At 41.4% G+C, this 19555-nt stretch overlaps 1 protein-coding gene across 24 annotated transcripts in view; it reads left to right on the top strand.

The window, feature by feature from the left end:
• The window catches only part of CARMIL1 (capping protein regulator and myosin 1 linker 1), a 307540-nt gene that overhangs the window by 150536 nt on the left and 137449 nt on the right, over positions 1–19555 (top strand). For all 24 annotated transcript variants that reach the window (XR_015152305.1, XR_015152306.1, XR_015152307.1 and 21 more), the window contains 3 exons: positions 3004–3101; positions 3435–3505; positions 3735–3808. Coding sequence is in view for 21 of the 24 variants with exons in the window: in XM_086369940.1 (XP_086226066.1) it covers positions 3004–3101; positions 3435–3505; positions 3735–3808 (243 nt within the window). In the remaining 3 variants the exon portion in view is untranslated. The remainder of the gene's footprint in view (positions 1–3003; positions 3102–3434; positions 3506–3734; positions 3809–19555) is intronic.

The following is a 19555-nucleotide window of genomic DNA, read 5'->3' as shown; positions in this document are numbered from 1 at the left end:
TGCATGCATGCATGCATTGGAGAAGGAAATGGCAACCCACTCCAGTATTCTTGCCTGGAGAATCCCAGGGACAGAGGAGCCTGGTGGGCTGCCATCTATGGGGTTGCACAGAGTCGGACACAACTGAAGCAACTTAGCAGCAGCAGCAGGATGTATTAATACATGTCCGTTTGCTAGGATTTTGGTTGACATGTTATGACATTTATTCTGATAGCAATTTCATGTCTGTCTTTCTGTCTTACATGCATGCCGTGTGTGTATGTGTGTGTGAGCATGTGTGAGCAGGTGCCTTGTGGTGCATACACAGAAGGCTCTTTGCTGTTACTTTGCTGCAGGCATAACTCATGTGGAATAGATTTTTCCTTTTCTCATTTTCTGTGTCTCGTGTTCGATACGAAAGAAACAGTTGCTGCCTTCTGGATGTTTAGTTCTTATGAGTTTATCTCTTGTGTAAATAAATACACTTGTTTCATGACACTCTTTTAGTCCCTGATACCTATTTTTTTTTTCACTTCTGAAAAATAGAAAAATGAGAACTGTTACAGAAGGAGAGCTACTTGGAAAAGCTCAGACAGATACTTTGGAAGGGTGGCTTTGAAGGCGAGGGAAAATGCCAGGTGTAGCCTCCTCAGGCAGGAAGCCTTTCATACGGATGTCTATACCAGCTGCTTCCCTCACCCTCCAGGTGATTTCTTCTGCCCCCAAGGGTGACTCTCTGGTGCTGTTTTGGGAATAAAATTAGACTCTGATTTCCGAACCAGATTAATTTATTTGCCACTATAATCCTAGGCTGCCATCTTCCTATTTCTAATCCTTCCAGCTTCCTGCCTTTTTTCAGTTTTTGACTAGCCGAATTTCATCCTGTGTGTCATTGAAACAACATGCTTTACAGTTCAGCCGAAATAAAGCAAGATTTTAGAAAAGAAATGTGATCTCAGATAAAGCCAGACATAAATCTAGTTTAGTGTGTCCATGGTTTACTTAATTCATCTGTGTAAATGCTTCTGCTTCCAACTGCTCCACTCTATCTTTGCGTAAAAGCTGGCTTTGCTTTCTTGTGGCCAGAAAATACCAGAATGATGGTACTGAACCAGGGTGAACCATTCAAATTGCCAGATTCTGTCATATCACTTTCATTAGGAACATCTTGTTAAACCCACAGTTGCCCCCAAATTGAGAACTTTCAGAATGGTGGGGGTTAATTACAGGTGTGTTCAGGTGAAATGGTGAAAAATTCTGCTGCATTAAGGGGATATCATAATTTACACAAGAATTTGAAGGAGTTAGTAGCATTTGACTTCAGTTGGTTATATCTGCACATGCTTCAATCATAAAGATTATAAAGAAGTAGGAGTATTTTTCAATGCTAGCAGAATGCTTGTACTTAAATGTTTGAGTAGGTATTTGAGGTTTTCTCTAGGATTAGAACAGGCCAACGAGGCAACTTGTCAGACTCCAGCACATTTTATCTGGAATATTCATTCAGTCAGAAAATGGAAGTGACTGGGAACATTTTTCTCTACAAGGTGACTGGAATTCATAAGGGTGAGAGTTATACACATAGCCATGCTTTTAACTCATTAAAGATTAAAATAATGTTCAACTAGCTTAAAAAAAAGATTAAAATAATGTTTGATATGACTTAGTATGTTTATGTCACCACTTTGCATCCAGGGCCTGTCATGGTCCTGGGTGATTCCGAACTGCCAACAGCCTTCCTCACAGCCTGTGACCTCTTCCCTCCTCCCCACTTTACCCCTGATGGACACACCCTCGACCTGTCCTCTCCTGGCACGGCTTCTCCTGGGGGTGAAATCATCATTTTGTCATCTCTCTTGAACTACATACAGTCTCTAGTCTTTCACTTTCTCTTCCTTGGTACCCATACTTGGACTTTTGGGGGGCCTCCTGGCCGTGGATCCCTTGACTTTTGCCCTCTTTCCACTTCTTTCTACCTTCCCTTCCTTTCCTGTCCACCAAGCCCCATGGTGTCCATTACTTCAGCAGGGCCCTGTCAATATCCTCCACTCCTTCTGTCCCCACTGTGTTCCTGGCTCGCCTGCCTGGAAAGCCTGCCTTGTTGCAGCAAGCAGACTGCCTTACCTCCACCCACATTTGGGCAGCCGGGAGGTACAGGAGAAGATCCCACAGCTGTTCAGCTTGCTGCCACCAGCAGTTCGGGACCTTCACTTTCCCTGGGCTCTTAACAGTCTCAGGAGGTTCTTTTTCATGTCTCAAGTTATTTACTCTCTTTCTTTCCAAAGTTTGCCCTGGCTTCTCCCTGACCCCTGCACATGTTTGTTTCCAGTGCTGTCTGTTCATCTGACACTCCTTGTGTAGTCTCTATGAGGCTCCTCTCCTCGTTGCCTGGAGAATGAAACCCCCCACCCCTTCATTTGACCTCTGAGGTATCCCCTGTGACCCGGTCCCCACTTAGCTCCCAGACTTCTCTGTCCCCTCCTCACTGTTGCACATAATTTGCTAACAGATTTGAACTGCGTTCAGTCTCTGGTAAGCACACGCTCCCTGGGATTGTAGTCCAGAGGAAGAGAGAGCAAGCAGAACAGCTCTTCCAGGGGGCAATGCTCAGGTTCCTGATGGATGTTTGTACTATTGAAGGATAAAAGAGGAGACTTGCACTTTAGTTCCTTGAAAATTAGTAATTTATATTTAATATATACATAATCTCATAAATTATTATTTTTTAGGTAATTTATTAAGTGGAACACACCAGTTTTTAACTACTCTAATAAAATTAATGTTATGAAAGAACTAAATGACATGGAGACTATTTGCATTGTTAGATACCTTTAATTGATTATTGTCTATAGTTCTCCAGCTCCCTAGTCTCAAAAAAAGATGGAATTATATTTACCAAAATGAAAATGATACCCATCCTTTGTTTAAAAAAAAAAAAAGGTGTATCACAAAATAAACTTTTGAGTGCAATTCAGAAAACTTGATTTTTGAAATGTGGTGTTGTCGTCATTGTTGCCCTTACAGAAGAATCATGAAAAAAGTCTTCATGGAGCCATCTGAGCGACTGGCCAGCCTCCAAGCTCTGTGGGACAGCCAGACTGTGACTGAGCAGGGCCCCTGTGGTGAGCGTGCCTTTTAAAACCAAAAAATACATGGATGGATGCCCTTTTGCCAGGAAGCTAAGTCTATTCCTAGTGTGCTACCGTAAAGGTACAATTACTTTTAAGGTGTAATTAGCACCGCACCGACTTTAGACTGGTGGACAAACGTCCTATATTTAAGCTGTATTGCATCCTGCTATGTACTTACTATAAAACACGGGGGAGAATCTTTGCTGTTTTCCCCAAACGGAAAGAATAATCAGCATTGTTAACGTCGGCCATATTTAAGCTTTTAAATTTTACCTTAAAAATCATTTGGTCGAAAACCTGTCACACTTCTGTTGTCTGATTCAGGTGGATTTTCTCAGATGTATGCCTGTGTTTGCGACTGGCTTGGATTTTCATACAGGGAAGAAGTACAATGGGTAAGTGTATCTGTATGCATGCATGCACATACACTGTCTCTCACACACCTGGAGAATATTCCAGGATTTGGCTTATTTCTCCTCCCCTCCATTCATTGCTTGCTTAAAAATCTTCCTTCTTCAGATTACATAAAAATCTGCCTGTGTCATTGTCTGATTCTCTCTGTGTCTCTCTCGCATCTCTGATCATTTGCGGGGACTATTTACATAACTAAATTGTTTCAAATAGGATGTGGATACAATTTATCTGACACAAGACACCAGGGAATTGAATTTACAGGACTTCAGTCATCTTGACCACAGGTAAGCTACTTATTTTTTCTTTCCTTTTTTCTCTCCTGATTTTGCTTTCAGAGCTGACCTTGTCTGTCAGTACTTACCTATGTTCATTATCTCCAGAGAATCCTTTCCTGAGGGGAATCAGGAGAACCTAAGAATCTCTGAATTTTGCTTTTTCCTGTTTCCTATGTGTTATTCACTATAAAGAGTTTGGAATGGGGGGTGCATGAGTGTACCTCAACTTATAAACTGTGGAAACAGTTTAATTCTTGGGTTCTCATGCCAGCCCACAAGTCTATGTAATCTACCCTGTATATAAATTCTAGTACTATTTTGCCTAATTACCATTTAGAACATTTTTCTATGAGGGAACTTTGTGCTGAAATCCTAACAAATGACTTTTAGTTGACAATTTCTTTCTGTAACCAGGATGGCTAGGGTTTATATGTATATATTGGTGGAAATCAATTTTCCAGTATCTACCTTAATCATAAGGTAGATGATCATCCCCTCCCCAGACCTTATCTGGTCACTTATCCCAACCTATCTCAATCTTCTCAACCCTAGAGATGGTGCTGCCTATTTGTGTGTGTGTGTGTGTGTGTGTTAGTCGCTCAGTTGTGTTTGACTCTTACGACCGCATGGACTGTAGCCCAGCAGGCCCCTCTGTCTATGGGATTCTCTAGGCAAGAATACTGGAGTGGGTTGCCATGGGCAGATACGATAGCCCCATTGCAAGGAATCCCAGCTAAAGAAATCTTTTCTCTCTGTTTGGAATGGAGAGAGAAATCTGAGACTCCATCTGTATTTTTCATGCCAGTGGTCCCCAACCTTTTTGGCACCAGGGGCCAGTTTTGTGGAAGACACCAGTTTACCTCCTTCTATATGGCCCAGTTCCTAACAGGCCACAGACCACTCCATGGCCCAGGAATTGGAGACCCCTGTTTTATGCCATTTGGACAATTGGAATTATAAAGAGGCTGATTGCCTCTTCTTACTGCTAGCATCTCACCCCCCAAATACCAATGCCACTTACCTGGCAGGAAATCCAGAGTTGTAGCAGGGTCCCTAAAGAGTTGTAACCAACCGAGTTGAGCAAAGAAGAAGTATATAGGGCAGATATGACTTGTCTCTGCACATCTTGGGCCTGTGGAGGACAGTGAAGCAGGCTCAGTCGTGTCTGTAGATACGGCTGAAATGCCTGAAGCCCCTAGTTCTCAAGCTTGGATATGACTGTTTTTTTTGTGAAATCGGCAGTTTTCTCCTGCTTAGAGCCATTCTCCCTCCTCTTATATTTGCAGGAATGTCATACTCCCCATTTAGGCAAGGTGTTTTCTGTGTAGCTTATGAAAACGTGAACTGAGAAACAAAAAGGGAAGATATTTTACTTTGTGTTTTTTCAATAAAAACAGAATAGAGCGTATAGAATAACATTAAAATAGGTAGGCCTACAGTATCCAATCTCTAGTCCCAGGATCTCTTTATATTCTTAAAAGTAGTTGCGCTTTTGTTTATGTGAGTTTTATCTTTTGGTACTTCTCATATTGGAAATTGAAACTAAAATAAAAAGGTTAAGTCCTTTGAAAATAACATGTTGGCATATAATAAGTTTATGTTAAACCTATTTTTATTAAAAAATGGGTTATAAAAGTAACTTTTCTGCTAACATAGATACCATTTTTATAAACAATAACTATATTCCGTAACAAAAATCAGTCAGCAAGAAAGGTGGCATCAGTTTACCTTTTTGGCAGATGATTTTGATTTCTGATTTAATAGAAGGCAGCTGGATTCTCACATCTGCTGCTGCATTCAGTCTGTTAGGAAATGTGTTTTGACTGAAGAATTAGGAAGAAAGTCCAACCATATGCAGATGTGCAGTAAGGATGGAGTATTTTTAATCACCGTTTCACATGATTACTTGATGTTCTCTTTTGATACTTTACCACAACTCAGCAAGTGTTGGAATCTGAAGCCATTATCAGTGAACTTCACTCTTTTAGAAACTGTTGGTTCACTGAGTTATGCATCGCATGCAGATATTTCACCGTTGTACAATAGTGGGGAGAAACAAAGGCATTTTAAAACTATCACCACTGATCTTAATCAAAAAATCTTTAAGAATGGCAAGGCTTGTCATGCTCATAGTGGCAGATAAAAGTTTCCCAACATTCAAATTCTTGCTTTAGATATAATTTTACTATTGGAAAAAAGTGCTACCAGGTGATTTCCTTGCCGTGACTGGCTAACTTCTTACATTTTAGAGAAAATATCCGCCAACTCCTAAGTCTGAATAACCATACTTTGTCATTTTTTTCCATGGTGTTCCATGAGAAAATAGAGCTAGTTTTGCGAGTAACACTAACACTGAATGTAAAGAAATACTTTACATTGAGACAGTTATCACTTCGGTATATAGAGGAAGCGGGTTGTGTCGACTTCTGTGTTGTTGCACAGAGTATTTAAAAGGCATGTACTCAGGGGCTGAGATTTAATAAAAAGAGTACTTTTTACTTTTTCATCAAGGACGTTTTTGTAAATATTTATTTATTTGGCTGCACCAGGTCTTAATTATGGCATGTGGGATCTTTAGTTGTGGCATGCGGGATCTGGTTCCCTGACCAGGGATCGAACCTGAGCCCCTGCGTTGGGAGTGTGGAGTCTTAGCCACTGGACCACTAGGGAAGTCGCTCGTCAAGGACATTCGTAAATGACATTAACCTCCATTTGTGTGGCAGTGAAGAATATAGAGACAACTAGCACAGCTTGGTGCTACTGCCTTGGTTTGTGCTGAGGCACCAGCAGCTTTCGCCACCGTTGCTTTCGCACCATCCATGCAGTGTCAACATGTTGGAGTGGACACATTTGTTTTAGTATTAGTATGAAGGTTTCTTTGAACTTGTGAACCTCTGAGTGAGTCATGAGGTTCCTGGGGTCCATGGACCATATTTGGAGAACATCCAGTCTGTAGGAATAAAAACATGTAGGGCAGCCTGAGGTGTTACTTCAGCTTTCGTTTATTATATCCTTCATGATTTTTACACTGTTAATAGATTATACGTAGCATCAGTGCTAAACTTTCCAGTTAATCCCCTGTGCTTAATTTGGTGATTAAACTACATCTAACTGTTGTGCAGTGTGTGCTTGGTCATGTCCGACTCTCTGTGACCCCAATGACTGTAGCCTGCCAGGTTCCTCTGTCCATGGAATTTTCCAGGCAAGAATACTGGAGTGGCTTGCCATTTCTTTCTCCAGAAACTGTATGTGGAGAAGCTACCAAATACAGTTGCTTGAAATAGGTAGAGTACTATCCACATCAAGAATCTTTGTCAAAACTTAGAATTTTCCTATGAGTAGATTTTTCCTAATTCCTTAGCTGGAGAATTTTTATTTCACCACTAAATATTGCATTAATGGGATGAATCTATAGAACTTCCCAGGTGGTACAGTGGTAAAGAATCTTCCTGCCAGTTCAGGAGGTGCAAGAGATGTGGGTTCCATCCCTTGGTTGGGAAGATCCCCTGCAGAAGGAAAGGGCAAACCACTCCAGTATTCTTGCCTGGAAAATTCCTTGGACAGAGGAGCCTGGTGGGCTATAGTCCGTGGGGCTGCAAGGAGTCAGACATGACTGAGCGCAAGTCATCATCTACTTTTCTTACTTGCTTAAGGGCTTGAAGAACTTTTTTTTGTTGCTGAGACTCTGAATTAGAAACTGGAAACATTTTCTAGAGAGGGCCAGATAGTAAATGTTTTAGGCTTTTTGAGGCAAACAGTCACTATTACAATTATGCATCACAGCTGATGTAGCTTGAAACAGTTCTAGACACTGTAACTGAATGAGTGTGACTGTGTTTCAATAAAACTTTCTTTGCAAAAATACATGTTGTGGACTGTAGCTTGCTGACTCCTGCTGTAGATCAGTGGCTTCTGATGTGGGATGTATATAACCAACGGATATGCAAGATGAGCTGCAAAAAACATTATTGTTGACTCCTTTTAAAGTTTCTTGTCTTAGTTTTATAACATACATAATCACAATTATATATTTAGTATATAATAACTGAATCTTAAAAATTCAGAGTTCTCAAAGCTTTTTAACCACAGCGAGCTTGTTTAATAAAAATGGAGACCACTGCTCAAGTCGTGTCTGACTCTGTGCGACCCCAGAGACGGCAGCCCACCAGGCTCCCCTGTCCCTGGGATTCTCCAAGCAAGAACGGTGGAGTGGGTTGCCATTTCCTTCTCCAATGCATGAAAGTGAAAAGTGAAAGTGAAGTCACTCAGTTGTGCCCGACTCTTAGTGACCTCATGGATTGCAGCCCACCAACCTCTTCCATCCATGGGGTTTTCCAGGCAAGAGTACTGGAGTGGGGTGCCATTGCCTTCTCCCCCAGTCCTGTTAGATGGCCTGTTTTAACAGTATTTTTCTAACCAAGTTGCAACCAGTTATGTTGGATGAACATTTCTCTATATTAGAATGAGCATGCTTACTCATGAAGGAACAGTCTGTACTTAAAGGGCACAGTAGTTAGGAAGAATTCATAATGGCAGAATTTGAGTGTGATATGGGTCATTTGAGAGGTTTTACAACAAGCCATGTTGGTACTTTTCTCATTTGGGTATGAGTTAGGGAGAAGAGTGGAGGAATTAGAGGTGCAAGAGGAAAGATGACATGGGTTGCATGTTCTGGAGTTTTTTAGAAAATACAGGCAGTAGTTACCAAATGTATCAATGAATTTTCCACTGTGGCCGTCAGCTCCCATGTATCTCTATTTGATCATAATTCAGATACAAATAAGCAGTTTTGTTTACAGTTTACATTTATTTAAGTGAGATTCTGCATGCTTTTATATGTAGCTGTCCCTGAACCTGATCATTTCAGCTGACTTCCTTCTGGAAAGCCATAGACCTTTCATATAATCAGTCTGAATGTTCTCCTGATTGTCTATCACTCAGAGTTTTATTTTCTCATCCCATTCTTTCTCCCCATTGCATTTGGTCATCAGAGGTAGAAATATCCATTCTTAAGGGTCCTTGAAATCATTAGTGCTCCCACAATGGAAGTTTCATGAGGGCTGGGCTCTCTCTGTCTTGTTCACACTATATGACTTAATGCTCTGAAATCAAACCAGTGGCTCAGGGAGGATTTTCAAGGGAAACTGAACTGCTCTTGGGGAGTAGATCAGAATCCTGGGAGGTTGAAGGGATTAATTCTTTAGAAGTCCATCGGATTACTCAAATACCTTCTTTCCCATACTCAAGTTGATCATTATTCCTGTCATGGCATTCTTCAGCCAGCTTTGCTCTATGTTACCTACTCCAATCCAGGGCTGAATCCTGTCTGGATTCCTATAAAATTCTGTATGTTTCTTTCAGTTCACCCACCCAGGTCATTGTCTTTTTGCACTCAGGAGTTCATAGCTTTTTCTAGGACCAGCTCAGATCCAAAGTGGAAGGTCTGGTTGTTGTGTGTGGTGCTGATGTTAATGCTGCAGATCTTGTAATGGGGAAACCAAACATGGTATTGGCAGCTTTATCATCTGGAACACAAGATGGAGAAAACAGTAATCCCTATGTGACCCCATCACCACTCCTAGGAGATGGATTTGGAAGAAGGTGTGGGTCTAGGGACGGGGCGGTGCCTTTGTCATTATTCTCATCACAGAGACCTTATTAATGTTCTCACCCGGGAGCTGCTTATCTTCAGACATATGCCCAGTGTTTTGATACATGTTGTATCCCCTGACTTATAGAGCCTCATGAACCAAGAAGAAGCGTATGTATCATATTGAGGCTTCCTACGAGTCACCATACTGTCCATTCTTTTCACTGTAGACCAACCTCTCTCTTCCTGTGTGTCCTGCCTTACCAGACCCTTTATGGTCTGCCCAGGAGCTTCAAGGTAGATTTATAAGCAACTTGAATGCTATAGTTGATTAGTGAATTAATTGATTCTAACTAAAGAACTATCAGAACTAAATGTGAACTTAATTTTAAGGGAAGAAACCAATGTAGAACTTCTTATACACCTAAATACGCATGTGAGTATGTATGTGTGTACATTTCTGGGAAGGACAGTGAAATTTTGAAAGGGCTTGAAGGAATTTCCCATTAAAAGTATTCCTGTGTGTTATAAATATGCACTTAAAAAAATTAAAAGTCCCCAAAGAAACAAGACTTTACTGGCCATATCATGGGTAGAATTTGATCTAGAGCATTAATATATCTAAAGAAAGAATGTCTCAGTTTGATGTAAGCTGGTCAGTCATGGGGATTCGCTGATAGCTCAGTTGGTAAAAAATCTGCCTGTAATTCAGGAGACCCTGGTTCGATTCCTGGGCCAGGAAGATCTGCTGGAGAATGGATGGGCTACCCACTCCAGTATTCTTGTGCTTCCTTTGTGGCTCAGATGGTAAAGAATCTGCCTGCAATGTGAGATACCTGGGTTCGATCTCTGGGTTGGGAAGATCCCCTGAAGAAGGGAATGGCTACCCTTCTCTGTAGCCCTTACAGGTCATAGGGTCACAAAGAGTCAGACGTGACTGAAGTGACTGAGCACACACACACGCACTAATATATTAGCACAGTAGTGCATGTATATAATTTATAGATAAACACAGATTTGGGGGAGATGTGTGCTCAAAATGTTGAGTTGGCCAAAAAGTTTATTTTGGTTTTTCTTACAGAAAAACCCAAACAAAGTTTTTGGTCAGTTGTGTCGCAAAGACTCAGACACAACTGAGTGATGGTTAGTCGTGGAAGCCTTTACAGGAAAAAGTCATGAAGTCACTTTTGGCAATTTCCATCCAAGCATTGCCCAGGAGAAAAGGGCACTAAGCCAACAGACTTTCAGTATATTGACTCCTTTGTGGATAAGCCTATTCCTATTTTAAGATGAATTCATCAGCTATTTAAGTCTAATACCATTAAAATTTGGATTTACCTAAAAAAAAAAAAAAAGTAGGACCAGAGACCCTATTGTTGCTGAATAAGCATTCAAGTGTGAGGATGACAGCGATCATGCCGAATCCAGCCAGTTAGTCTCTGGAGAAGAATAGGAATTAGAAAGTGCTTGGAAAATGTCCATTCAGTTATTATTCATAGCTTCCAAATTTTTTTTTAAGCACATTCTTAAAATTTGTTCTAGGTTAGGTTATCAATGGGCCAAAAAGACGCATAGATTGAAGAAGGCTTTGTTATACATTTCTCATGGGTGCTGTCAACAGTCTGTGAGCTGACATGTTAAAAATGTAATTACACTGTAATTTGGAGCGGCAGGGAATGATGAGGGTAGAGGTAGTGGTGCTGAAGAGAAGAGAATATATAGCTTTAACCACATCGATTTTTCTTGTTCCCTGAAGATTTTGCAGAGGAGCTAATCTTATCCATCCTCTAAAGACTCAGCGACATGCATCATTGAGCCTAAACTTGGCTCATGAGAGCCCAGCCAGCAGTTCATCCCTTTCAGATTCATGTTTTTGTGTTGTCATATTTTATACTCATCAAGGTGACATTCACGCGCCTGAGACTTTCACGGAAGAGTTTGGATTAATGTTTGGCAAGGTTGTCCTGAAGCACTGGTTTAATTCTTTCCTAATCTAAGCTCCTTGTCTTTATTCTTGCTCTCACTTAAAAAAGGAAGAAATGCTGTTTGGAGTGTGGAATCAGGTGTGAAGAGCCTTAGCTTCTGTTTCCATTCTTGAGTGAATGAGTGAGTGAAATCGCTCAGTCGTGTCCGACTCTTTGCGACCCCGTGGACTGTAGCCCCCCAGGCTCCTCCATCCATGGGATTCTCCAGGCAAGAATACTGGAGTGGGTTGCCATTTCCTTCTCCATTTCTATAAATAATTCTGTAAAACAGTGGACTCTAGCCTGGGTCAGATGGACTGTGTGGTGAACACAGTTGATATATAGAAGAGCGTGGAGAAAGTAGTAGAACATATTTTATGCTTATTTTGTTCTTCTCTATTTTGTGTGTGTGCATGTATTTTTTTTTTAATGAGCCCCCTAAATGGCTCGGAGAAGACAATGGCACCCCACTCCAGTACTCTTGCCTGGAAAATCCCATGGACAGAGGAGCCTGGTAGGCTGCAGTCCATGGGGTCTCGAAGAGTTGGACATGACTGAACGACTTCCCTTTCACTTTTCACTTTCATGCATTGGAGAAGGAAATGGCAACCCACTCCAGTGTTCTTGCCTGGAGAATCCCAGGGATGGGGGAGCTTGGTGGGCTGCCATCTCTGGAGTCGCACAGAATCGGACACGACTGAAGTGACTTAGCAGCAGCATCTAGTTGGCTCAGTGCATAAAGAACCTGCTTGCAATGCAGGAGACACAGGAGATGTGGGTTCAATCTCTGGGATGGAAAGATCCCTAGGAGGAGGAAATGGCAACCCACTCCAGTATTCTTGCCTGGAGAATCCCATGGATAGAAGACTATGACAGGTTACAGTTCATAGGGTCACAGAGAGTCAGACGTGACTAAAGTGACTGAGTGCACACACACACACTAATATATTAATACAGTAGTGCATGTATATAATTTATAGATAAACACACAGATCTGGGGGAGATGTGTGCTCAAAATACTGAGTTGGCCAAAAAGTTTATTTTGGTTTTTCTTGCAGAAAAACCCAAACAAAGTTTTTGGTGAGCCTGATACTTTCCAGTTAGGAGTGAATGGTCAAAAAATTTAGAGGCTACTGGTTTAGGCCTCTGGCATTATCCTCATCTGTAAAGTGTCTCACATTGGCATGTCCTTCACAGAGTCAGTGAGTGGTCCAATTTATCATTTAATAATCTATAGGACATACTTCTATATAAATTAGAGTATCAGGCAGGATTGGTGTTCCATGACATCTACAATTTTTTAAAACTCTCTAACTCCTAGTTTTCAACTAGATATAAAGGAAAAGAGTCTAACTTATCCCCAGAAAGACTATCAAATGAATATATCGGGAAAATATGTCTGTAGTTCTGAGTTTTACCAGCCTTTCTGGAAGAGAGCATATTTCACTGTGTGCACACAGCAAGCAGGAGAGTGGCCAGACTCTGCATTCTTGCATGAAATACCTCCTGCAAGCTTGTAAACATTTGTAAGATTTCCTGGGGGGAGCTCTTCCATTCTGCGGTGTGTGGATACACTACAGATGATCACGATGTTGTTCATTGGATTTTTACTCTCTATCTTTGTGCTTTTCTGACATCTATTTTGGGGCTTGCTGGACATCTTTCAAATTTGTTTGTTGATGCTCTCCTGGACTTTTCACACTATTTAAAAGTCACAGGGTTTTTATAGTTTCAACGAGGAGAGGCAGGCAGGGGGGAAGAAAGACTAAGGAGGGAAATCTGGCCCCAAAATAACAACTGGAAAAATTAAATTCTTACTAAGTCATATAGATCAGAAAGATTAGAAATTCTAATTCAATAGATTATCCGGAATCGAGAATTGCAGAGAAATTTAGCAAGTGATTGAGACTCTGAATTGCTTGCCAGCTTCTTTGTTTTTGCATTTTAACTTCTTTTAGTAGCCCTCAAATATGAGTTTATTTTTGATGTCCAGAGGAGCAAGAACACAGTCTTTTTGAGACATCACCTCAGAATATGTCTTAGGATCGGCTTTCAAATTAGGAGCTAAGTGGTTGTCCAAATATGATGAAAGGGGTTTGGAATTTTTGGTCTGGAAACCCCTGGATATAACCACCCTGGATTCCCCTGTAGAGTAGATTGAAGACTTTTGACAGTATAGAAAGTAAGTGACTTATTAGTGAGATGATAGCACAGTGGTTAAGATAATCAGGTCATAGGTCACACCGCCTGAAATCCTGTCTCTTTCCAGACTAAACTTTGTGACCAGCTCTCTAACCTTTCTGCGCCTTGGGAGAGGAGGGTGGGTCTCCATCTGTGGAATGGATGACAACGCCTCCCTCCTGGGGTTATTAATGAATGTACCGCTGCTGCTGCTAAGTCGCTTCAGTCGTGTCCGACTCTGTGTGACCCCATAGACAGCAGCCCACCAGGCTTCCCCATCCCTGGGATTCTCCAGGCAAGAACACTGGAGTGGGTTGCCATTTCCTTCTCCAATGCATGAAAATGAAAAGTGAAAGTGAAGTCGCTCAGTGGTTCCCGACTCTTAGCGACCCCATGGACTTCAGCCTACCGGGCTCCTCTGTCCATGGATTCTCCAGGCAAGAGTACTGGAGTGGGGTGCCATTGCCTTCTCCATAATGTATGTACATGCTAGTACATAAAAATGTTTAAATGAATGTTTGCTATTTTTATTTCCTTAAAGACTTGCCCTGTTTTTAAATAAGCAACTCTATAAAGTGACTAGTTTTCTTAACTGAAAGGAAAAGTTTTAGACTTATAAAACCTTTTATTACAGAAAATCTTTGATGTTCAGAGATTGTTTTATGGTCTTTTCTGTGTTGCTTCTGTTTTGTTAGTTGTATGCTGGTATTTTATTCTAGAAAGATATAAGTGAAAAACTTGGTTCTTTTGAGTTTTAAGGGAAAGTTTGGATAATTTGAGGTGTCAACTGCAATGAGAAGTAAGAACCCCAACTTTTATTACCAACCCCAGCTAGTAGCTAGGTTGACAACACTACCACACCAACTCTGTATGTAGTACATTTACATCAGGAAAAAGTTAAGGTATAGGAGCTGTCTTGTCTCAATTCAGCAGAGTATTAAGAAACAGTTCAGCCCCATGACCCCAAAGGATATTCACACTGGATCTTCCTTTTCAGTATTTGCAGTCTTAAAATGTTTTTGCTCCCACTTTAAGGGTCACATGAGATCATACATGAAAACACTGTTGCCAGGTTGCCAGTACTCATCAGAGGCTTCCCTCAACTGCTGTAACTCTTCAAGGCTAACTTCAGATCAAAAGCCACATGGTAATGAAGAATCTATTAGGAGGTCAAAGCAAAACATCAGTTCAGTTCAGTCACTCAGTCGTATCTGACTCTTTGTGACCCCATGAATCACAGCACACCAGGCCTCCCTGTCCATCAACAACTCCTGGAGTTCACTCAAACTCATGTCCATCAAGTCGGTGATGCCATCCAGCCATCTCATCCTCTGTCGTCCCCTTCTCCTCCTGCTCCCAATCCCTCCCAGCATCAGAGTCTTTTCCAGTGAGTCAACTCTTCGCATGAGGTGGCCAAAGTACTGGAGTTTCAGCTTTAGCATCACATAGTGGGATGCAAAATAGAAGGCGCAAACTGATGGTAAAAAGCTGTTAACCGCATCCCCCCATGAGAAAATCAGTCAAGACGACCAGCCCAAGCGTGTGGAATACTTTCTATGTTATGTAATATAATCAGTACATTATAAAATATAATCATTATGTAGTAATAAACACTACTTAATGAAAACATAGGAAAGGATTGGTCCTGAGCAACACAGACGCTGTCAGGGAAACCCAGGGAGTTCTTTGCAGTGCATTTGCATTTCTGGCCTCATTTACGAGGAGACCCGAGGCGTGTTGAAGGTGTTTCTGGAGAATGTTATTCGGGACGCGGTCACCTACACAGAGCACGCCAAGCGCAAGACGGTCACTGCCATGGACGTGGTCTACGCGCTAAAGCGGCAGGGACGCACCCTCTACGGCTTCGGAGGTTGAGCTGCTGCCCCTGTGCTGTGTGTGACGACAATCTCTGCAGTGCAGTGATATCAGTACAACATGTCAATGCAAATTGAGTCTTTATCCAAGATTTGCTTCTGTGCCCACTTGTAACTGTGCTCTAAGAAGGCCATCCTGGAAAATGAACTCTCGGAAATGAAATTAGTTATATTACATCTTGTGTATTTTCTGTTTAAGTGGGACCTAATCAGAGGGTGAGGGAGACAGGCACAGGGAGAGTGGGCTGGCAGCCGTCACACGATTACCTGGTCTAACCTGGTGTCACATGGCGACACTGGTGGACATCTCCATCTGTGTTGTTTCCAGTGTTTGACAATTATGAATATAGCTGTTATGAACCATAATACATACATTTTTATATAAACGAAAGTCTTTATTTGTCTTGGGTGAATACCCAGGATTGAGATTGCTGAATCATGGTATGTCTTATTTTTGTCATTCAGTCACTAAGTCGTGTGCGACTCTTTGTGACCCCATGGACAGGTGGTTCTGTGGTAAAGAATCCATGTGCCCATGCAGGAGATGTGGGTTCATTCCCTGGGTCTGGAAGATCCCCTGGAGAAGGAAATGGCAACCCACTCCAGTATTCTTGCCTGAGAAATCCCATGGATACAGGAGCCTGTTGGGCTACAGTCTATGGGGTCACAAAAGAGTTGGACATGACTTAGTGACTAAACAACAATGGTAAAAGTGTAAATAAAATTTCATAATAAGACGTCGTCAAACTGTTGTCCACCTTGAGTGTGCCATTTGCTTTCCCAACAGCAGTGTATGAAGTTTCATTTGCTCTGCACCCTGGTTAACACTTAACATTGTCACTTTTTTTTAAAAAAAGCAATTCAGTAGGTTTCCGGTGGCATCTTATTTTGGCTTTAAATTGCATTTCTCTAATGGCTAATAATTTTTAGCATCTTTCATGTGCTTATTTTTGGAGAAGGCAATGGCACCCCACTCCAGTACTCTTGCCTGGAGAATCCCATGGACACAGGAGCCTGGTGGGCTGCAGCCCGTGGGGTCGCTAAGAGTCGGACACGACTGAACGACTTCACTTTCACTTTTCACTTTCATACATTGGAGAAGGAAATGGCAACCCACTCCAGTGTTCTTGCCTGGAGAATCCCAGGGATGGCAGAGCCTGGTGGGCTGCCATCTATGGGGTTACGCAGTCGGACACGACTGAAGCGACTTAGCAGCAGCAGCATGTGCTTATTTACCCTCAGTGTATTTTGCTTGATGAAGTATCTGTTTCGATCTTTCTGCTCCTTTAAAACACTTGAGTTGTTTCTCTTTATGGACTTCTAAGAGTTCTTTATACATTTTGAGCAACAAGTCCTTTGTCAGAAATGAGATTTGCAAATATTTTCTCCCAGAATACGGTCATCTTACCTTTCTTTTAATAGCATCTATTACAGAGTAAAAGTTTTTGATTTTGATAAAGTCCAGTTGATTTATTTTTTTCTTTTATGGATCGTGCTTTTGGTGTCAGATCTAAAAACTCTTTGATTAAGCCATTCTTTGCTTTGATGACCATCTCTTCTGGGATGGTAATGTGTTTCTCATCTAGAAGGCTCACTTCCTGTAAGGATCTTTCCTGACTGAAGTCTTTTCATAATTGTGTCTCTTATTTGCACCGTAGGGCTGCATATTCGCTCTATAGCAGAGGGGTTATTTCACTCTATTATAGTTGCTTTTATTTTTTGCTAAGCTGTGCTAGGTGGTGAGTATCACAAGGGGAGGGACCATTTTGCCATGTTCATTGTTGCCTCAGTCCAGTGATTCATGCACAGTGGGTGGCACTCATCGAACAAATGAATGGAGTTGCTGGGCATTTTCGGGTTCCTGTGCCTTTGTACGTTGTTGTTGTTGTTTAGGCACTCAGTCCTGTTCTACTCTTGCGACCCCATGGACTGTAGCCCCCCAGGCTTCTTTGTCCATGGGATTTTCCAGGCAGGAATACTGGAGTGGGTTGCCATTTCCTTCTCCCGGGCATCTTCCTGACCCAGGGATTGAATCTGTGTCTCCTGCATTGGCAGGCAGATTCCTTATTGCTGAGCCACCTGGGAAGCCCAACTTTGCACATCCTGTTTCCTAATTACTCACAATGCTCTATTTCCCTTTCCCTGACTGGTTGGCTCCTCCCTATCTCTCAAACCTTGCAGACCCTTCCCCATTTGCTCCAGGCTGAAGTATTCATGTCCTCCAATGGTCTTAGGGCACTTGGAACACGCTCGCTTTTTCTGTGGTGCTGCAGATAGCCGAGGTCTTTCCACCACTGAAAGACAAAGAGTTGCTCGTATTCGTCACTTAACCCTCAGAGCCTGATATCCCTACCCAGGACTCAGCAGTACTCAATAAATGTTTATTGAATGAATTATGATGTGTATTTGTCTTTTTCTAATTTATTTTTGACATTAAGAAGCCTAGGCATTAACATAATTTAGAGAAACGTTGTGGGCAGACCACGCCAACACGCATGAGTCCCATCATTTTTGTAGACAGTTTTTGCTATAACAAAGTTTTATACCATCCATAGGACATAGTTTTATAATTCCTTTAGGTTATGAATATGGATCATTATAGACAAATGTGAAAATATAGTACAAGATTTGTGTTCAAAAAAATTCATATCATCTTTAATGCTACCACCCAGGCAAGGTGTCTGCATAACATTTTGCTGTATTTTTCTTCTGGGGTGAAAAAATGTGTCTGTGAGCATTTATGTCTATTATTTTATATGTCATTTTTACCAGTTACGCTCATTGACTCTGATCACACAAATATGCACCTGGAATGCTGTGTATTTTTAAAATTGAATCTTGGACTCCAAGCATTTCTTGTGTCATTAAGAATTGGATTTGACTTTGAGTGTAACAGAATATTTTCAAGGTTTTTACATGTCATATGTAGGATGATGCTGCCTACCCACTGCTTAAAGTAAAACCTGATCCTGTTAATGATGTGCCCTTTAACTCCTGAAAATGAATTCATTATGACAAAAGCCGGCTGTACTTGAAATCTCATCAGGTGACATAACACACAATAAAGAGGTTTTGAAGCCTAGTCTCTACTTGACATTAAGTCCACAAAAGGAGATGCAGTGAGAATGATTTGCTATCATTCCTGAGTGATGAAGTAAGGGAGAGGACTCTCGGATAACATGGGCTTTGAGGGCCCTGTATTATAAGGTGGAATTCACTCTGAGAGAAGCTACAACTGTCATTAGACATCAGGGAGAAATGCCGAGACTTGTTCTGAGCGATTGGTTGGTGGAGAGAGACGAGAGAGTGGAGACCCTAAAACAACTATGGCAAGGGCAGTTGTTCTTGTTTTTTAATTTGAAACTTGTTTATTTTAATGTAAAACTTAGCAAGTTTAATAAAGTGGCTTTTTGCTGGAAAAGATGGCATAATTCTTTGGCTTTTTTTTTTTTTTTTTTACCACCTGTGGATGCTCATTTCACCTTTTAAAGCAAATCTGATGAAACTACACACACGGGCTTTAGAAGCTGGGTTTTGACTGTAGTGGTGTCCAAAGGGACCTACATTTTCACTGTAGGTCTCTTAGCATCTGTTTCTTCATCTGTAAAATGCAAACAATAAAACCTTCTAAGGTTGTTTTGAGATTTAAATGAGTTGGTCTATGTAAAATGCCTATCATGGGGCCTGGTACCTTGAAGTTTGAAAAAATAGTGATTTTTCAGCTCTCTTTCCACCTTCTGCCTTTCATTTCTGTTTCAGTAAAAATTTGTGCATTTGCTACTAGTGATGCCCTGAGGATAAAATTGGTATTGCTTCCCTGTAGCCAAAAATCTAAAGAAGACAGGGACGTGGCTTTCAAAGAACTTACAACCTGGGGTGATAAGGAATAGATGTTTAAACATCAAACTATACTATAAGACAGAATAAAATAAATGCTAAACAGAGGTGTAAATAATGTGCTGGTGGTGGTGACCTAGGGAACTTATAGAGGAGAGGATTATGATATAGGCATTGAAGGATACATGGATTTTCATAGCTGAACACAGCAGGAAAAGATAATTCTGATTGTGAAACTGCATGATATGTTTTGAGTAGTGAATTGTCTGCTTTTTGGCTTGAGCATGAGTGAGGGGCATGTTGTGTAGAG

Source organism: Bos grunniens, chromosome 23 (assembly GCF_055505025.1).
Source record: "Bos grunniens cultivar Pamir isolate PY7600 chromosome 23, Bosgru_T2T1.0, whole genome shotgun sequence".
NCBI classification, from domain to species: domain Eukaryota; kingdom Metazoa; phylum Chordata; class Mammalia; order Artiodactyla; family Bovidae; genus Bos; species Bos grunniens.
The sequence above is the reverse complement of the archived record's forward strand: the minus strand, read 5'-3'. Positions and strand labels throughout refer to the sequence as shown.